General features: G+C 39.3%; 1 protein-coding gene across 4 annotated transcripts in view; it reads left to right on the top strand.

Annotated features, from left to right (window-relative positions):
- The window catches only part of rabep1 (rabaptin, RAB GTPase binding effector protein 1), a 65,859-nt gene that overhangs the window by 32,712 nt on the left and 12,431 nt on the right, over positions 1-20,716 (top strand). For all 4 annotated transcript variants that reach the window (XM_078422053.1, XM_078422052.1, XM_078422051.1 and 1 more), the window contains exons 8-14: positions 2,036-2,173; positions 4,390-4,848; positions 6,499-6,603; positions 12,661-12,777; positions 18,289-18,387; positions 18,859-18,999; positions 19,521-19,710. In XM_078422053.1, coding sequence (XP_078278179.1) covers positions 2,036-2,173; positions 4,390-4,848; positions 6,499-6,603; positions 12,661-12,777; positions 18,289-18,387; positions 18,859-18,999; positions 19,521-19,710 — 1,249 coding nt within the window. The remainder of the gene's footprint in view (positions 1-2,035; positions 2,174-4,389; positions 4,849-6,498; positions 6,604-12,660; positions 12,778-18,288; positions 18,388-18,858; positions 19,000-19,520; positions 19,711-20,716) is intronic.

Genomic DNA, 20,716 nt, shown 5'->3' with positions numbered 1-20,716 from the left:
ATTTATCCACTTGTAAGCCATACAAGGTATTGAGTATCTCCTTTTTATTTATGTGGATCTGCACTAGACTTTCACTACTCCTTCTCTGAATTCTCCATCTCTGAAGTCTGTTTCGTTTGTAAATACTCATGAAAAGTATTCATACAGAGATTATGCTTGTCGTCCCAAATGGGCCCTACTTTTTCCCTTGGTATTTGTTTATGTTAATATAATTATAAAATGCTTGGATTTATCTTTAGTGTCTGCCACTGATTTCTCATGTCCCAAATTGCCTTCCTAATTTCCTTTTTAAGCGCCTCTTCTCTCATTTGTTCCGTATACCTGTTATCTGCTTCTGTTTTTTTTTCTTTATGCAACCTTCAATGTCCCTTGACACCCAGGGTTTCCTGAACTTGTTACACCTGACTTTTACCCTTTCAGGAGCATGTTGACCAGAACTCTTTGCTGTTTCTCCTTCTGCTTTCTACTGTGCTGATATAGACTTGCCTGCAAATAGAGCCCCCCCATCCCCTGTTCCAAGATTCTCCTTTATATCTTAATAAAATTGCCCTTGCCCCAATTTTAGATGGTTATTGGTCCATCCTTATCCTTTTCGATAATGACTTGAAAATATACTGAGTTATGGTTGCAAAGTTGCTTTATCCACTGGATATAAGATTACTTGGCAGCTTTGAAATATATACCAGTCATTGGGATTTCATTGAATTGTTAATGTTGTTGATATCTATGTCTGTTGTGTCACAAATGCATAGAGGCATGGAAGAAGGCCATTCAACCTGTGGAAAGCCTACCATTTCTGTATAAGAACATTCCACTTTCTCCACTCCTGTATCCTCTCTCCCCCATCCCTGAAATGTGTTTCAGAATCATATCCAGCTCCCTTTCGACTGCTACAATTTAATCTGCTTCCATTGTTACCTCGGACCCTAACCACTTGCAGCAATTACAGCTGGATTTAAAGTTATTAAAAAAAAATCACTTTTGTTTTTTTTAATCACTGTTCACTGGTTCCCCTGCCATTTACTATATATCCCAAAGACATTTGACATCCCAAAATGCGTTTCTTCACACATGTCTGTATTAAATTCCGTCTGCCGCTGATATATGTGCATCTATGTTGCGACAAATTCGCTATCTGTGGCTCTACCAATTTTCATGTCGTCAGCAAGCTTACTGATATTTTCATCCAAGTCATTTATGTATGCTTCCATGGCAGCTATGGAATTTAAATTTGGTTCATTATTGGGGATATTTTTAAAGAGATTCATTATCCAGTGGCTCTGCCTACCAACATCATGAAGTGCTTTGTGAGGTTGGTCATGGTGCGCATTAACTCCAACCTCCGAGATGGTCTTGATCCACTGCATATTGCCTACTGTTGCAACAGGTCCACAGCTGACACCATCTCTTTGACCCTACATTCATTGTTGGAAGATCTGGATAACAAGGACACTATATCAGACTCCTGTTTATTGACTAGCTCTGCTTTCAACATCATGATCCCAATCAAAATCGTCTCTAAACTCCTGGACCAAAGAGTCAACACCTCCCTCTGTAACTGACCCATATACCTCAATCACTGAGGATGCATGATAATTCTGAACATACTTCTCAGCACCTTCCTATACTACCTTTTACACTCGTGTCTCAGTAGCCAAATTCTGCTTAAACTCCATTTACAAGTTTGAAGATGACAGCACTGTGCTGGGCCTAATCTCAAACAATGACGTTTCAAAGATTGTGGTCAGGGTCTCTGTTATTTGCTCTCTTCCCTCATGTAGGAGGCATCTTCATCCATAACAAGTGATTTAGTCGATAAGTGCAGTTAACTTTTCTAGTTTTTTTATATCTATTTAAGTAATTCATAAGTATAGCAGATATAGAAGTGCAATTCTTTTGCTTGTGCTAGTTCATGAGGTTTGTACAGAAACTATCTGCAGGTTATAATGTGGAAATGTGAATTATTCTTAGTGGGGTCTTGTTAAAAACATCCTGAGAGCAAAAGTATTCTGATATTTCAAAAACCCTATTTCAGGCTGAAGACGAACAGAAGAACCTCAACAAAGTGAAGGAGAAGAAATCGCCTGGGACTGAGGAAGAAATATCGATAATGAACTCCCAGCCACGTGTGGAATCTCCTATCAAATCCCTCCAAGCATTACCTGATGACGAGGTCAGTTTTGTAACTTGTGAACATTTACAACAATGTCTAACTTTTGGGAGTTTCCAGATTATTCTAGAACGCTGCCAGTAATTGGGCTAGATCATGCATGCCTTTAGCCAGCAGTTCTCAAGAGAACTTGTATCTATATTCTCCCTGTTGGCTTGACTGATGTCAGCATGTGACCTCTTGCTCCACTGCTGGCATTGTTTGGAGAGGGTCCTGGTTCTATGTCTATCTGGCCCGTCAGCTTAATGCCAGGGATAGCAGAAGATGCTCAAGCCTGCTCATTTGAATTGGGGTGCTGATCCTAAGTTAAAAGGCAAGTACAAGTGATGTTTTTATATTACCAATATTAGTTAATGTTTTAATTAATTTTCAGTATTTCCTATTTATCCTTAAGCATTCTACATTGATTATCTTTGAATTTAAGTCTACATAGTCAGAGATGTTTAAAGTCAGATACACAGTTCAGACGGTTGGCAAAAGGTCATCAAGGTGTTCCAGGTGCAGGGCTTGGAATATGTTGTTCGAAGCCAAATCACCATTTGCAATGCACTAAGTTTTGGAAAAGCTCTCAAGTAGAGGTCAATTTAGCCAATTCTTCACATTTGTGACAGGTTGATGTGGGCAGGCAGAATGGGCCATAAGTTCAGATGGCAGGCAGAATCCAGTGCAATCTGGACCATTATAATTTGAATTCTTATGAATGTTGGAGGGGATAGTCCATAACTAGGTGAGTGCAACACGTGACAGAACAAAGTCTGCTGTTACATAGGGGAATCGACTGATACTGGCTACGTTTGTAGTTGAGTACTACTGACAAGCTCAGACTTAAAATAGGGCAGAAGATGTTAAACTTCCTTATTGTAGACTCTTTCTAATTGCTGCTTATCGACTTAAGCTGGAAAGGCATCTATTGATGATCGCTGAGGACAGAATGGGGTCACTTGTGCTGCTGACAAGACAACAATATGCCAATAAATTGACAAATAGACTGAGTTAACAAAGGATTTTTAGTAGCAAAGATTGCCATAAAATGCTGGAGTAACTCAGTGGGTCAGGCAGCATCCGTCTGAAGACAATGGATAGGTGATGTTTTGGGTCAGGACCCTTCTTCAGACTCTGAGAGGAGTCAAAAGAGAAGTTATTGATGAGGGCAAGTTCTGCTAGGCGGAGGTGAATGTCAGTAGAAGGAAATTGGTTAGGTCTCTGAGAGGAGTCGAGAGAAGTTGTTGATAAGGGCAAGTTCCGCTAGGTGGAGGAGAGTGTTCGTGTAGGAAATAGGTGGAGTCTTATCCAATTTAAGACCTTGAGTTAATATATTATCTAAAAATATGGCACTGTGCCCATTAAGAATCAAACGGCTGCAGATGTTGGAAATCTGAAATAAAAACCATTAGCTAGAAATATTCAGCAGGTCAGACCAAATTTTCCCCCCTCTACAAAGAATGTAGCCTGACCAGCTGAGTATTTTCAGTGCTTTGTTTGTATTTTGTCATATTTATTCCTGGGGTTAATGCGGCTGTTGTATAATTGTATAATAATAGAGCGAGTAAAATTGGCCTATGCTAACTGAGGTATTGAAGAATGTGAGGTGATCTTTTTGGGTAGAAATTACGAATTAACAAGTTAGTTACTGTCAGACTGATTCTGCATTAGTGCACTGTGAATCAGGACTATGATCTCCAGAGAAGGGTCTGCCATTCAGGACTGAGATGATATCTTTCCTATTCGGAAGATTGAACTTTTGAGAAATTCCACTCCAGAGGACTGAGGCTCAGCTGCTTGACATGTTCGGGGCTATGATTGATAAATTTTAGTTACCAAGGAAATTGAAGGATAGTGGACGAGGTACCGGATCAAAGGTTTCAAAGATCTTTCAGCGACCTTTATTACAAATTGAGCAGGCTTGAAGTACAATTCCTATTTTTAGATGCTCTTACAGTACACAATCAAGTGTCTTGAAATATCATTATCTATTTGTTTTCATTGGAATTTGAACCTCCAACCTTCTAACTCGGGCAAAAGAGCTACCACTGAGACTGAGCCATGACTTGTATCCTGTATGTTGAATATTGTAAATATGTTATTTCCTGGCCTAAAGTGGATATTCACAAATTGACAGTGGGAAGGTAAAAAAATGCCATTAACCTCACTTGGATAAAGCTGTGTGATTTAAAAAATATATATATTTTCAAATGAATTTTGTCTCTTATTTTTTCTAGCTTTATGGAAATAGCATACACGGGTCAGTACACTCCTTGGATTCCGATCTATCGACGTCGCTTGCAGGTCCTTCTGTTAAACAAGACAGTGAGTTATTTCGTGAGGGCTTAAGAAGGGTGCAGTCCACTGACAGTCTGGGTACCTCTGGTTCCTTGCAGTCAACGAGTTTAGGCTATGGACAAAAAGCGAAATCTGCAGGAAATCTGGATGAATCGGACTTTGGACCTTTGGTCGGAGCAGACTCTGTTTCTGAGAATTTTGATACGGTTTCGGTTGGCTCTTTCCAGATGTCTGGTTCCTTCATATTGACCAAAGATCAAGAAAAAGCAATTAAAGCACTCACACCAGAACAAGAGGAGACTGCTTCCCTTTTGTCAAGTCTTACACAGGTGGTGGATAGTGCCCCTAGTGGATACAGAATGGTCAGTGAAAAAGAATGGAATTTACTTCAACAAGAGGTGAGAACTTTGTATGCAAACTTGTACTTGTGCTGTTATCAAAAGTTCAGAAGATAAGTGGATAATATTTCACTGTGCACTGTCTGCAATCTCATTGTGAACTGTCTTAAGTTCTCTGCAATATTGCTTTAATTCCTTAATCTTAACTATTAAAAAAAATGTCTAGGTTTACAATAAAGCTAGGATGCAGGTATCTCGGGTAAGACAAGCATATATTGCCAATCCCCAATTTGCCCTGATATGGTGGAAGTGAAATACTGAATATACTGACAGTGTTGTTGAGTAGGGGAATTTGGAGATTTAGACTCAGCAGTTTTGAAAGAACAGCAATATATTTCCAGGTCGTGTGTGTAGTTTAGAAGGGAGCTTGCAAGTTGTGCTCACCCAGGATCTGCTTCTTGATGGGAGAGATCTTGAGTTTGATTGTATTGTTGGAATAGCTGGAATAAATGCAGTGCTACGATGGTGGTGAATTCAGTAGGAAGCTGAGATAAATGAACCATTTGGCATTTCTAGTTGGTTTGGGTTGCAAATGCTTCAACTGAGATCTTTGGCATTCATTTGCTTGATCCCCACTGCCACCATTGTAGATGGGGATCATGGAAATGCCTTCTCCCATAAACTATTTAATTGTCCACCAATATTCATGACTGGATATAATGGGACTGCACAGCATTGACTGATCCATCTGCAGTAGGATTGCTTTGCACTGTTTATTGTATGCTGTCTTCAGTTCAGTGGGCATGTAGCCCTTGCTGCACCTTTCCATCAGCTGCCACCTTATTTTTGAGTAACCAAGGTTAATCCATTGCTTGATTATAATGCTGGAGTTAGGGATATGTTCGGTTATTGGTTGCGATAGTATACATTCCTGCTGGTACTTCATGGTGCTTCATGGATGACCGTTCTGAGCTGTCAAAACCAAGTTTGTATCTTTGCAAAAATGTAGTGCCACATAACAGGGGAGCTTTCTTCAGTGTGACGGTAGAGCTTTTGGCATGGGTATACAGATCAGTAAACTGGATTAGTGAGGAAGAGATCAAGGTTTAGCCCTCATCATGTTGGGTCACATGATCTTGTGTTTGTTCACTGGATCTTTGTGTGTCCATCTCTAAAAGTAGACAATTTTGAATGCAAATTGTACATTGGAATGTTGGCAGAGGATTTGAGTACAAGAATTAAGATGTCTATTTATTAGCTACAAATATAAATAGCCTTGCTGATGCCTTACCAGGGGTGCTCCATACATTTTTCATGGATTCAGAGAGGGAAACACCACTTAAACGGGCCTTTTAGACTACCAAGTCTGTGCTGACCATGAAGTACCCATTTTTACCCCAGTTCTATTCTAACCATTTTATTCTCCCCATGTTCCATCGAAAGACATGAGAAATGTGAGCTTGGTGCATGCAGTAAAAGAAAAACAGTTGAGGTGAAAGTTCAGCCACGATCTTGTTGAAAATTCTCAGAGGGCCAAATGCCTTCTCGTGTTCCTGGTTCTTAATCTAATATAAGATCAGAGGGGAAAAGAAATAAATTTCTCCAAGATGAATCAATTTTTTACAATGGAAATATTGTTATTCTGAGTTATGTCTATATTTGCATGCTGTCTATTCTCCGTTGTGTTCATCGTGTGGTATTTGCTTGCAGGTGCAGAATGCTGGAAACAAATTAGGCCGTCGCTGTGATATGTGTTCAAATTATGAGAAGCAACTGCAAGGAATCCAAGTGCAGGAAGCAGAGACCAGGGATCAGGTGAGATTCACGATATTTATTTCTCAACAATTCAGTTAACCATATGTGATTTCAAAAGGAAATGTTTACATCACTAAAATCTATGCTTTGGTGCTAATTTCAGATGAGAATCTTAATTATAAAAGATTCTAATAATGCAGAAATAAATTGCTATTCTTTCTTGAGGCTAACATGTACTTTGAAGCTATCATGCAGTTTGGGGATCAATCCTGGTGATTTTTGTATTTTCTGTTTTGAGAAAACTTTGGAGTGTTATTTTATTTTGCTTAAAATCTTTATCCCTGATTTAATTTCTGCCAAATTATTTCTCAATATTGAAAGTCTGCAACATTACATACAATATCTTCACGTAACTTCACAAAGATGCAGCTCTATAAAGTTTGATCGCATGCCACTTGGTCAACTCAATATGAGCTCCTTCTCACAAAAAAACACCAACAAACTTGATTAAATTAGTTAAAAGAGAAAATATTGCAATGTCAAGGGGAGAATTTGAGTGCTTTAATACTTAATTTCTCAAAGACTTAATTTCTTGAGGAAATTACTAACCAATATATGTGCACACAACCAACTATGTGATAATGACCAGACAATCTTTTCAGCAATGTGGAAGAATAAATATATTAGGGTACTTCCCTGCTTTTTGAGGAAATTATAATGGAATTTTTCACATCCATCAGATTTAGTAGATTTTATTATTATCTTGGTCTAGTGTTTTATCCAGAAAGTTGCAGTTTTGGTGACAACTTTTCACTTGAATCTACCTGTGAGATATATTGGTCAAGAAATTACTTGACAGTTCATCTGGCAGTGAATTGTATTTTACCTTGCCCGTTTTATTGATACTGCAAACTGTTGAACTGTCAGCTGATTGCAGAGTGGCGGGGCAAATGGGATACCCAAAACTGCCTGACAATCAAGTTTGATTTCTCTAATCAATAAAATTTAAGAATAAGGAAAAACATCTGGGAATGATGGAAGAAAGTGGGATGAATTGGGTTGACACAAAATACAGAGGAAATGATGGATTTATTTTTATTTTTTAATGGATTGAGTGATTTTAAACAAGATACAAGAGAGGAAAATGGCAAGATTTCTAGATAGAGGTATTAAAGTGCATCTTAAGAATAAGGGGTAGGCCATTTAGGACTGAGAGTTCCAGTCACCCAGAGAGTTGTGAATCTGTAGAATTCTCTGCCACAGAAGGCAGTGGAGGCCAATTCACTGGATGTTTTCAAGAGAGAGTTAGATAAAGCTCTTAAGGCTAATGGAATCAAGGGATATGGGGAGAAAGCAGGAATGGGGTACTGATTTTGGATGATCAGCCATGATCATACTGAATGGTGGTGCTGGCTCGAAGGGCCAAATGGCCTACTCCACCAATTTTCTGTGTTTCTAACTTATAGGAAAAAAAGAGATGATAATAACAGGACATTCAGATCCAAGGCCTTTACAGCTAAATGGTTGCACACTTGATTTGGGATGTGTAAGACACCAGAAATAGATATTGTGGAACTCTGCAGAGTTGTATGAATCTAGTTTACTTTTGGTATTAATTTGTTCTTTTGCTGCCTTTTGTTCCTGGTTCCTGAGATAGGCTTCCTTTCTGGTAAATATATTGTATCTTCAACAGCTATTCTGAAACATTTTCTTATTCCTTTGATTTTGTTTTCTATCTCTGCCGCAAAGATCTTTTTATTCTTTTTTTTTGTGCACTAACACTAAAATGAAGGTACATACTATTTTACTGATAAATCTTGTCATTGTTTGCCAGTTGTTTTGATGCATTCAATCCTTGGGTATTTTTTTTTTTTAGCAATGTTATGGTTTCTTTTAACCCATTATTATCCTCAAACGCTTTATTAGTAAGACTGATACACTTTTCTCATAGTTTTATTCATTAACGAATGTGAATTTGTTGAGAATTAGAAAATATTTCTTTAAACTTTTGCTTGTGGCCTATTTATTAATTTCTCAGTGTATTTCAACATATTGAAGACTCCAGTTTATGACTAAATTATCCCTCTAAAATGGTCATATTGTGATCACATTCCTCTAATGAATCCTTAATTAAAGATGATTAATTAGTTAATCCTCTCTCATCACACTGGGTCTCCTGTACTTGATTCCATGAGATAATGCTTCAAGATTCATTGCTTCAGGATTCAAGTTTCATTGCTTCAAGAGTCACAGATTCACTCAGATTCACTCCAAACTACTTTTGTCACTTCTGGAACACAGTTGTTCTTAATTTCACTGCTAGCTCTAACTTCTCAAATAATACTCATGGCAATAGCGCTTTTTATTTACACTTTTGGGGATGTGGGAGTTTATTGGCAAGACCAGCAATTGCCTGGATAGGATGATGAAAAGTTGCTTTTACCAATTGCCTCAGTGCTTCTGGTGACGTTATTCCCATAGTCCTGTTGGTGAGGGACTCTAGAATTTAAATTTTGCCCCTTAATTTTATCCTTCTACACCAGAGCTAATTTTTGAGACCCTCAGACTATCTATCTTTGATCGGACTTTACTGGCTTCATCATACACAAAACATTTTCATGTTATTCCCTTTATTATGTCTCTGTATACTGTGAGTGGCTCAGTTGTAATCATGTATTCTCTTTCCGCTGACTAGTTAGCATGCAATAAAAGTTTTGTACTGTATCTCGGCACACATGACAATAAACTAAAAGCAAACTCAATTTTACAGTTGTTAGTTAGTCATACAGCATGAAAACAGACCCTTCTGCCCTACTTGCCCATGCCAACCAAGATGCCCCATCTAAGCAAGTCCCAGTATCTTTTAAATATTGTATTGAACGTGCCTCATCTGCCTCCTCTGGCAGCTCATTGCCTGTATCCACCACCAATAACAGATAACAACATTTTCCCAATGTTGTATGTGAGACCATGCTGTTATTTTCTGCTTCTTGAATTCCCCCTTCCTTGAAGGGCTGTAATAATTGTGGATTTCCTATCTGCTGGGAATTTCATGAAATACGGGGAGTTTTGTAAGATCATGACCAATACATTCAACATCTCTGCAGCTGCTGTTGTTAAGATCCTAGGATTTCAGGTCTTTGGAGTTTGTCAACCTTTAGTGCCATTAAAGGTAGACACAAAATGTTGGAGTAACTCAGTGGGACAGGCAGCATCACTGGATAGAAGTAATAGTTGATGTTTTGGGTTCTTAGTTTTCCTGGGAATCTTTTCTCCAGGAATTGTGATTGTTTTAAGGTTGTCCCTTTTGCCCCTAGATTTTCTACTGTATTGAATTCAACAGAGGATTCGATGAGGAAGAAAATACTTAACAAATAATGTGTCTCTGCCATGGCGGATGTAAAATATTTACATCAACCATGGCAATAGAATGTTGGCCTTCATAACAAGAGGAGTTGAGTATAGGAGCAAAGAGGTCCTTCTGCAGTTGTACAGGGCCCTAGTGAGACCGCACCTGGAGTACTGTGTGCAGTTTTGGTCTCCAAATTTGAGGAAGGATATTCTTGCTATTGAGGGCGTGCAGCGTAGGTTTACTAGGTTAATTCCCGGAATGGCGGGACTGTCATATGTTGAAAGACTGGAGCGACTAGGCTTGTATATACTGGAATTTAGAAGGATGAGAGGGGATCTTATCGAAACATATAAGATTATTAAGGGGTTGGACACGTTAGAGGCAGGAAACATGTTCCCAATGTTGGAGTCCAGAACCAGGGGCCACAGTTTAAGAATAAGGGGTAGGCCATTTAGAACGGAGATGAGGAAAAACGTTTTCAGTCAGAGAGTTGTAAATCTGTGGAATTCTCTGCCTCAGAAAGCAGTGGAGGCCAATTCTCTGAATGCATTCAAGAGAGAGCTAGATAGAGCTCTTAAGGATAACGGAGTCAGGGGGTATGGGGAGAAGGCAGGAACGGGGTACTGATTGAGAATGATCAGCCATGATCACATTGAATGGTGGTGCTGGCTCGAAGGGCCGAATGACCTACTCCTGCACCTATTGTCTATTGTCTATTTTGTCAAATTTCTGCCATTTTCTTGTATCCCATTATTCTTCTTCAATCTCATCATTTATTGAGCTTTTGTTAGCAATTTGTTAGTAACACTGTGCTTTTGTATGTAACTTATTCTGTTTCTGTATGTTTATTGTATGTAATGTCTTGTCTTTTACCTGGACCTTGAGTCTGTAATAAAGTATTGATTGATTGATCATCATCTAAAAAATGTTATCTTTTTTTGTAGGTTTTATTGTGTGTTTCATATCAACATTTCATGTTCTTTTCATAATTCTCTGCTGGATTCTAATATGTTCCCCATTGCTAACCCTTATTTTTATGTTTTTAACTGCTATCTTTTGTCGTTATCAGCAGTTGACCAACCATTGTTAATTTTGGTATAAACCAGCAACTGCAGTTCTTTTGCTTCTACATTGTTAATGAATGTTTGTTTTATTGAGAGACTGTCGTCAATTCAACATGACTGCAGACGTGAGCTCTGTCACTTGTCGCAGGTTAAAACCAATGGATTAACTTGGTGCAATGACTTTACTTCACAGCAGTTCCCCATTTAAGGAGATTATAGTTTCAATGGCTGTCTGCAGTTCTCTTTGACATCTTGGTGCCCAGATACTACAGAAGTGCTTTGATCTTGAAACCACAAGTAACAGTTGAGTTTTGAGAGGAAAATAGAAAATGCTGGAGCTACTCCGCATATTAAGTAACACTTTTGCAGAGAGAAATAGTGCTATGGTTTCTAATCTGTGTACTGTGGTTTTGTGTAAGCTAGAAGATGAGCTCAGTCAGGCGAATATTACATGTTATGATACACTTAAACTTAATTGGAAGGGGACGTCATAGGTTTATTTTCTGATCTGGGTGGAAGATCGATGCACATTTATTCTGATTGCTTTTACTTCACCTGTTGTAACTTCGATCATTGTGTCCTAGTACAAAACTCTGCTTATCCAGTGCAGAAGAGATTTTGTTTTGGGCACATCCTTTGAATGACCAGGATATCCTCCTAAAGCACGGTGTTTTATTTTTGATTTGACATAGTGCTCACATTGTTTCCAATACTAAGTTAAAGGAATGTCATGTTTGCTATATCAGTGTCGGGTTGAAATTTTCTTTGCTTTGCAAGCTTGTTGTTACTGGAAGTTTTGAAAGCTCCATGTTCTGTAACCATGTTGTGAGATATGTTAACAGAACTTCATGGAAGACGCACAAACATTCCAATAGATCAATCAATGGCAGTACTTCTACGTGTCACAAGCATTAGCCCATCCTACATTTTGTCTTCCAAATGTACTGATTTGCTTCTTCCCCTTAAAGTGAGGATTTATGCATCTAATTTTATTTTTTTGTACTTCCTTTCCCTCAGTCTCCATGTTCTTCACTTTTAACTCATGCATATTCTTTCTGTTGCGTTCTTGTAAATGCCCATCCACTGAAGAGTATTTTATGTACTTTATCTTCCTCACCTTCCTGTGCTTTTGTTATCACTCTGCCTATTTCTCTCGTACATGTTTTTCATGTTTTCATATCTCTCAAAGTTTTTTTTTTAAGTTGAAAAAGATGTGTGGGTATTGCTGGCAAAGCCAATATTCACTAGCCAAGTGGCTACCCTGGACTTATTATATCATCATATTAGGGCATTTAAAAGTTGGCAAAATCTCTTAAAATATGGTTGCACTTTGGATGTATGTGGTAAGGGAATAGATTTTCTCCTCATAATAACATAATGGAGCAAAGCAAATTTTAATGCCAGTTCGATCATTTAATGGTAATCTGTTTTATTTCAGATATAATTAAATGAATTTGTATTTCCCAGTTGATGTAACAGGATTTGAACTTTTATCTGAATCATTAGTCCAGACGTCTGGTATACAAGTGAAGAAACCCAAACAAGATGCTTCTGTAGAAAATATCAAATATTTGAATTCTGTTAGATCAACAATGTCTCCTTGTTCCTCAGCGTAAATTGTGCTTAAAAATGTTAACTGCTCTTGGTGTTCCCACACTCTAGAGTCCTTCTGAGATATCTCTCTGGTTAATAATTCTGCAGGTGAAGAAGCTGCAAGTGATGCTACGACAAGCTAATGAACAGCTGGAGAGAACAATGAAGGAGAAGCAGGAGTTGGAGGTTTATGTCAAACAGAGCTCTGATGATACAAGTAACCAGGTAGCTGTGGTGGCCACAACATTTCTAATACCGATATACACACATGTCCCTGGGAATGCATCCAGTGTGCTGAGTGCTAGTGAAATCTATACTGAAAGGGTTCATGATAGCATTATATGGAAGAAACGGGTGCTCCCCAGCAATAAATTGGCCAGTGCTGAGAAGCTTCTGAAAAGGCTAGTGTGGTTGGCTACGATAAGTTGTGAGAGCTGCCTCGTACTGAGATGTTGGGCTTTTGGCACAATGAGTTCAAGCCATTCTGGAAACTGGCAGCAAGTGCACCAAGTGTTAGTCTGCCAGGATCCTGCAGACTCCCTCTGATTGAAGCTGCTGTCTTACCCCCCCCCCCCATCACTTGTTTTGTTATGCAGCTGTTATAGTGTTGAACTGAATGTAAAGGGGCCCTTTGGCCCACCGTGTCCATGCTGAAACCTTTGTTCACGTATGCCGTTCATCTGTATGCTTCTAAGCTTTGCCTTTTTTTTAAAATGTCGACGCCTCTGATTTCAAGATTTCGAGATTTCTCTATGGGTTGAACTTGCAGCCATTGTACAATCCCAGGGCTTGTGCGTGCTGCACAGTCAAGCAAACCAGGTGTGTGCAGTCTCATCACAGGCACCCTTTGGGATCCCGGTATTCTGTCAACAGAAGAGCTGCTGCCTGTCCCCGGTAAAGGCAGCACTCGCTGTGCAGACCATGGCTGGCTGCACTGCTTACCCATGCTCATCCAACGCCAGTCCTCTCAGGCAGTGTCTCCATACTGAGCAGTGGCCAGTTCATTGCTGGGGGAATGTCACCAAAGGACAGGAATTCATGGCACATTGTTGGCACAGCAGTGCACAATGTCACAGAGAACAGTGAATCACATCGGATTACTAGCAGAGCTGAGTGGAATTTTGCTTTATGTTTTATGTTTAAAGTGTAAGAGAGTACCTATTAGTATCTGTTAATTTTCAAACAGTTGGACAATAACGAATCAATGCCTAGCAGGGTACCACTGTACTTGGGTGCATTCATATATTGAACGTGATTTATCATCTTATATATTATGGCTATTTTAATTGGTTTGTTGTGTGGAAGCTGTTTTGTTAATTACAGTCTAGATAGGTACTTAGTCATCACATTTACAAATACTCAGTTATTCTGGTGAACCAAATAATTAGCAAAAGAAAGTTCCAGGAACTGTTGAAGGTGATGTTTTTCTAGTACATCAGAGGCAATAAAGGAGATCTTGTCCACAATTTGGTGAGGATGCGTTGTTGTGGGGCATCTTGTAGATGGGTACATGCAATAGCCCATTATGTGCCATGGGTTGAGGGAGTAAATGTTTAGGATGGTGGACAGGGTGCCATTTAAATGGACTGCTCTGTCCTGGATTTTGGAGCAGCTCTCATTTGGACAAGAGAAAAGTGCTCCATCACACTTTTCCATCACAAGTATTCCATCATCACATTTTGATCTTGTAGGAGAGGTGACTGAAAGATTTTGTGGAATTGGGAGTTAAGTTGTGAGCACCAGATTCTGAATTAGTTATGTAATCTCATTATTTTGTGGTTGAGTCATTATTTGGGGAGCTGTGAATAGCATTGGCTATTCTCCAATCATCAGTGCACTGTGACATCTACAATATTTGATGGAACAGTTGATGATGGTTGGGCCAAGGGTACTTCTGCTAGGGCTGAGAGAATTGTAGAAGAAAAATACAAATTTCAGCCTGATGTCTTTGCTCTTCAATCAAAAGGCGCACAGTGGCACAATTGGTTGAGTGGCTAGCCCACAGCACCAGAGACCTGGGTTTGATCCTGACCTCGAGTGCTTTCTGTGTGGAATTTGCTTGTTCTCCTTATGACCATCAGGGTTTCCACCGGGTGCTCTGGTTTTCTCCCACATCCCAAAGACGTGCAGGTTTGTAGGATAATTGCCGTCTATAAAATTGCCCCTAATGTTAGGAAGTAGGATAACGTAGAACTAGTGTGGATAGGTGATTGAATGTTGGCATAGGCGGAAGGGCCTGTTTTACCATGTTGTATCTCTAAACTAAACAAAGTCTAATGCTACCTTCCAGTATAGGTATGTAGTGCTGAGGGCCACATCCCTCCAAGTGCACATCCAAAAGCCTTTTGCTACGGTGTGTGCTTCCTTATCTCCCGTCTAATCCCTCTGCTAACATCATCTTATTTTTCACTTCTCTGCCAAGAGAAATGGAAAGTAAAAAAGTAAAACCTCAGCAGCAGGGTTGTTTAGCTAAAGGGAATGAAAAATCGACTTGGATGGAACGAGTAGACAAAAACATGGCAGGTGCAGTATCATTTGGATAATTTTATCCACTTTGATAAGAGAACCAGAAAGGCGGTACATTATTTCATTAGTGCTAGATTGGGGACTGTTGGTGTCCAAAGAGACTTGGCTATCCTTGTACACCAGTTACTGAAAGTAAGTATATGGATGAATAAGCATTTAAGAAGGTAAATGGTTGAATAGCAGTCACAGCAGGATTTGAGTACAAGGTCAAGGTGACTTGCTACAATTATGCAGGACTTTGGTGAGACCACACTTGGAGATTTTGCACTGTTTTTATGATGTCCTAATGAGAGAAATAATATACTTGCCTTGGAGGAATTGCAGTGAATGTTCACCAGAGTAATTAAGATGGCAGAACTGCCACATGAGAAGAGGTAAAGTTGACTATGTTGTACTCAAGAATTTAGCAGAATGAGATGAATCAAAATGAAACCTACAACATGCTGACTTGAGTTTTCAATCAGTAGATTTCCAACTGAGACGAGGAACATTTTTGTCTCTGAGGATGATGAACTTGTGGAACTCGCTACCACAGAGGGCTGTAGGCGGAAAGTCGCTCAATATTTGTAAAAAGGACATGTCTACATTTTTAACTGAAAAGGCATCAGGGGATGCGGAGACCAGCAGAGGATTTTTTTCATGCAGCTTGATTGTATGGTTAACTTGGCATAGTTGAGATTATACCTACAACTGTACTGGTTGTAAAAGGTTCCATGGAACTATTTGAATAAAAATGGCAGATATTCTGGTGACTTGGAGAACATTTGCCTCCAAGCTAGCATTAATAATATTATTTGAGTCCTTGGCTCAATGCTCTTTGCTGTATAAATATCAGCATCTGCATTTCAGCACTGCAAGAGTGAGTGCACTTCAAAAAAATGCTTAATAGCTGAGAGCCAGTGTGTGATTTGTGCCTGGATTTTTTTTTAGTAAGATATAAATTAGCGCTTTGTATCAGTATTAACCAAGGAGACAAACATGGAGGATAGTGAGTCAGGGAGGTGGGTGCAGGTATTCTACGAGATGTTGATATCAAGATGGAGGAAGTACTGGGTCTCCTAAAGAACATTAAGGTGGATAAGTCTCCAGGGCCTGATGGGGATCTCACTTTATTAAGAGAGGAGAAACTGGAGTAGTTGATAGTGAGGTAGATTTTCAAAGTCTACAGAGAGACTTGGGCCTTTTGGAAGGGTGGGCTGAAAGATGGCAGATGGAGTTTAATGCTGATAAGTGTGAGGTGCTGCATTTTGGTAGGACAAATCAAAATAGGACGTACAGGGTAAATGGTAGGGAATTGAGGAATGCAGTGGAACAGAGGGATCTGGGAATAACTGTGCATTGTTCCCTGAAGGTGGAATCTCATGTGGATAGGGTGGTGAAGAAGGCGTTTGGTATGCTTGCCTTTATAAATCAGAGCATCGAGTATAGAAGTTGGGATGTAATGTTGAAATTGTACAGGGCATTGGTGAGGCCGAATCTGGAGTATGGTGTGCAGTTCTGGTCGCCAAATTATAGGAAGGATGTCGACAAAATGGAGAGGGTACAGAGGAGATTTACTAGAATGTTGCCTGGGTTTCAGCACTTAGGCTACAGAGAGAGGTTGAACAGGTTGGGTCTTTATTCTTTGGAGCGTAGAAGGTTGAGGGGGGACTTGATAGAGGTTTTTTAAATTTTGAGAGGGACGGACAGAGTTGACGTGGGTAGGCTTTTCCCTTTGAGAGTGGGGAAGATTCCAACAAGGGGACATAGCTTCAGAATTGAGGGACAAAGGTTTAGGGGTAACATGAGGGGGAACTTCTTTACTCAGAGGGTTGTGGCTGTATGGAATGGGCTTCCGGAGGAAGTGGTGGAGGCTGGCTCGATTTTATTATTTAAGAGTAAATTGGATAGGTATATGGATAGGAGGGGATTGGAGGGTTATGGTCTGAGTGCAGGTAGATGAGACTAGGTCAGGGAGAATGGTCGGCGTGGACTGGTAGGGCCGGACAGGCCTGTTTCCATGCTGTAGTTGTTATATGTTATATGTTATGTTATCACTGTGGTCATGACAGAGATTTTTGTTTACTCTTTTGCCACAGCTGGGCTCCCAGAGGACTGGAGAGTAGCCAATGTTGTTCTCTTGCATAAGAGGGGAAATAGGGACACACCAGGAAATTATAGGTCTGTGAGCATCATCAGTGGTCAGAACATTATTGGAGAAGATTCTTAGGCTTGGGATCTGCTCACAATTGGAAAAGCATAGACATTAGGGATAGTTAACATGGCTTTATGCTTTTATTTTGTATGCATGGTCCTTTATGGTAGGCTGATCAAGAAGATGAATAATGCTCATTTAGAAAAAGATAGTGATAGTTGTGTTATTAAGAAATTTCATGTTATAGAAGATTGTGTTAGAGAAACAATTGTCAATCTTATTTTCTCAAGTGCTATAGGCTGAGACAATAAGTATATACAATTAAGAGAGTCATAGAAATGGTAGATTATCAGCTTTCTCCCCCAAGATGGAAATGTTAAATGCCAAGGAGGAAGCAAATACCATAGCAATGTTCAAGAGGCCTCTGGACATGTATATAAACAGGTAGAAAATGGAAGGACGTAGATCATGTACAGGCAGGTGTGTAGTTTAAATTAGCATCCTGGTCAGCACTGAATTTGTGGGCTGATGGGCCTGTTCCTGAGTTACACATACAGAGCATTATGGCACAGGAACAGGCAGTCCGGCCCACGATTTGTGCACCAGTGTTTCCTGTGACAAACTCGAGGGGTATAGGCTGTCCAAAGGAATATTCTCCTTTTGTAACAGAGAATATATGTTGATTGCTTACAGAAATAGAGACAAAACATGCAAAGAAGTACAGAAATCTTATGAATGTATGAGTTAATCTAGATTCTTTAGCTCTGGCCATCCTGACAGTCCTGTGTACTATTACTGTTATTTCATGTTATAGAAGATTGTGTTAGAGAAACAATTGTCAATCTTATTTTCTCAAGTGCTATAGACTGAGACAATAAGTATATACACTTAAGAGAGTCATAGAAATGGTAGTTATGCACGTAATTGAGTATTTTTTTAAATGAAATATATTTCTGGAATGTTTTTAAACCGAGACGAGTGCATAAGTAGAATAATAATGATTTGATCGCAGTAGATCTGATTGCAGTACAAATCTTGTTCAGTACTTTTCATTTATTGTGCTTTCATTCTCCCAGGTGGCTAAACTGATGCAACGAGCACAGGAGGCTGAGAGCTTGCTGACTAATATGCAGCAGTTGTTTTCCCAAGCCAAAAGAAGCACCCAGGAGCAAATGGTTGGTCACAAGAGATTGAGCAAATTTGTTTTGTCTACATCCATAACTCTGAAGCACTATTTCACTGAGAATGAATGATTCTCAAATTGATTTTATTGGGTCAGTTGATAGTCCAAAAATAGTATATAGGCATCACTTGACTGAAATCATTTGTATCATGATTTGAACTATCCAGCACAGAAAGTTACCTCTGTTAATAGTAATATAGTGTCATGAGCTCTCATAACTATTGTTCCTCCCGTGTAAAAGAAATCAAGATTTTATAACATTTTGTAAAATTATCTATGAAAGTACATCATTATTTGTCAATGGGTGAGGAATTATGTTTTATAACAGCCCTAATGCTGATATTTGTGCTATATATTTAAAGTAGACCTAATTTTTGTTTATTTTGTCAAGAATCATTGACAAAGCTGGTGATCAATCACGGAAAGTACTTGTTTTGTCTGTAACCTGTCACCTTTTCTAAAGGCGGTGCTTATTCAGGCACGGGAACAAGTATCCGATGAGCTGATGAGGCTACAGAAAGATAACGAGAGTCTTCAGGGGAAACATAGTTTGCATTCTTCTATTCTTCAGGAAGAGAACTTCATTCCACCAGCCACTATGGAGGTAAATGAAATTAAATCTCTCAGACTAGCTTTTTGACTCTATTTGGATATTGGCGAGATGAATTTAATATCGATGCTGGCCTGTAGGCTAGATTCATAAGATCATAAGCGACAGGAGCAGAATTAAGCCATACGGCCCATCAAACCTACTCCGCCATCCCATCATGGGCTGATCTCTCCCTCCTAACCCCATTCTCCTGCCTTCTCCCCAGAACTTCTTACACCTGTACTTCTTTGCACTATTGCCTCTGACTTTGAGCTATTGCTGTTTGATTGGTGCAGGAATTGTGATGGGTTTCTTATAATAGGAGACATTGTAGTTTTTGGGATCTTACCAGTTTTGTGAGGAAGTAGGTGTCTACTTTGGGAGCAAAATAGTCTTTAAAGTAGATCGGTTGGTTGGATGATATTCAGTTACAGATGTCTACTCCTGGTAAGTTGTTCTGGTTCAGTGTAACTGATATAGATCATTGATAACAAGCATAGTGTTATCTTCAAGTTTTTTTTATTATTTTGATTTAGGAATTACATGAACTTGTGCAGAAATACCGTGAAAACATAATCAGTGTACGAACAGCAGCCGATCATTTGGAAGAGAAACTAAAGGCAGAAATCCTTTTCCTAAAGGAGCAGATACAAGCAGAGCAGTGTCTGAAGGAGAATATTGAAGAAACTTTGCAGTTGGAAATTGATAATTGCAAGGAAGAGATTGGTGAGTGAAATAGAAATTGTACCATGTATCAATAAAAAATGGAAAATATTTCAAAAAGAACTATTTGAGAGGTATCCTTGTTTTTAGGAAGGGTCTTCTACGCCCATAGCAATGTACAAGCTATATTTGCATTTGACCTATGGGTTTTGTCAGTTACTTGATTTATATCCCTTTAAATAAAGTTGCAAAGGACAATGCTGCAACATCACTTTCTCCCTTAGATAGTTCCTCTGTCCCTCTCTTCCCCCACCCTTCCCAGTTCTCCCTCTTATCTTCCTGTCTCCACCTATATCCTTCCTTTGTCCCGCCCCCCTGACATCAGTCTGAAGAAGGGTCTCGACCCGAAACGTCACCCATTCCTTCTCTCCTGAGATGCTGCCTGACCTGCTGAGTTACTCCAGTATTTTGTGAAATAAATACCTTCGATTTGTACCAGCATCTGCAGTTATTTTCTTTCACTTTCTCCCCTGATACACTCGCTCTTGATAAATTGTCATTTCCCAATTGGGACTGCAGTGTTCAAGATCTTGCCTGGTATTCCTTCTGTCCTTTTCATGAGCCATGTGCAAACAAGCATACACGGCAAACTGGGCTATGGTAAGTAAAATGCTGACTGGGGATTGCTGTTGCCATTTTGATTACTGCTACAATGCACAGGCTCTGCAATAGTAGATCCACGTGATGTTATAAATGATTAATAAAGTGTTATTCTACAGACGTTTAGGCAAGAAAGTGGGTTGGATACAAACAAGATTCTTAAAAACCAAATGCAATTTCAGTTTAAAATTACTTAATTTGCTACTATTTTTTTTCTTTCTAATATTTTTCCCTTATCTGTTTTTGTTATTGACTCCTTGACTCCCAGACATCTTGGAAGGTATGAAGCTTATGATTACTGCCGTTTGCTCTATCTCAGCTAATATCACTTGCTGGAGATGTGCTTAGCTAGTTCACTAGCCAAAATAGTTTGTAAAATCTGTTGATCCTCGTAAAATAAATTACTGGA

Source organism: Rhinoraja longicauda, chromosome 26 (assembly GCF_053455715.1).
Source record: "Rhinoraja longicauda isolate Sanriku21f chromosome 26, sRhiLon1.1, whole genome shotgun sequence".
Classification (NCBI taxonomy): Eukaryota; Metazoa; Chordata; class Chondrichthyes; order Rajiformes; family Arhynchobatidae; genus Rhinoraja; species Rhinoraja longicauda.
The sequence above is the reverse complement of the archived record's forward strand: the minus strand, read 5'-3'. Positions and strand labels throughout refer to the sequence as shown.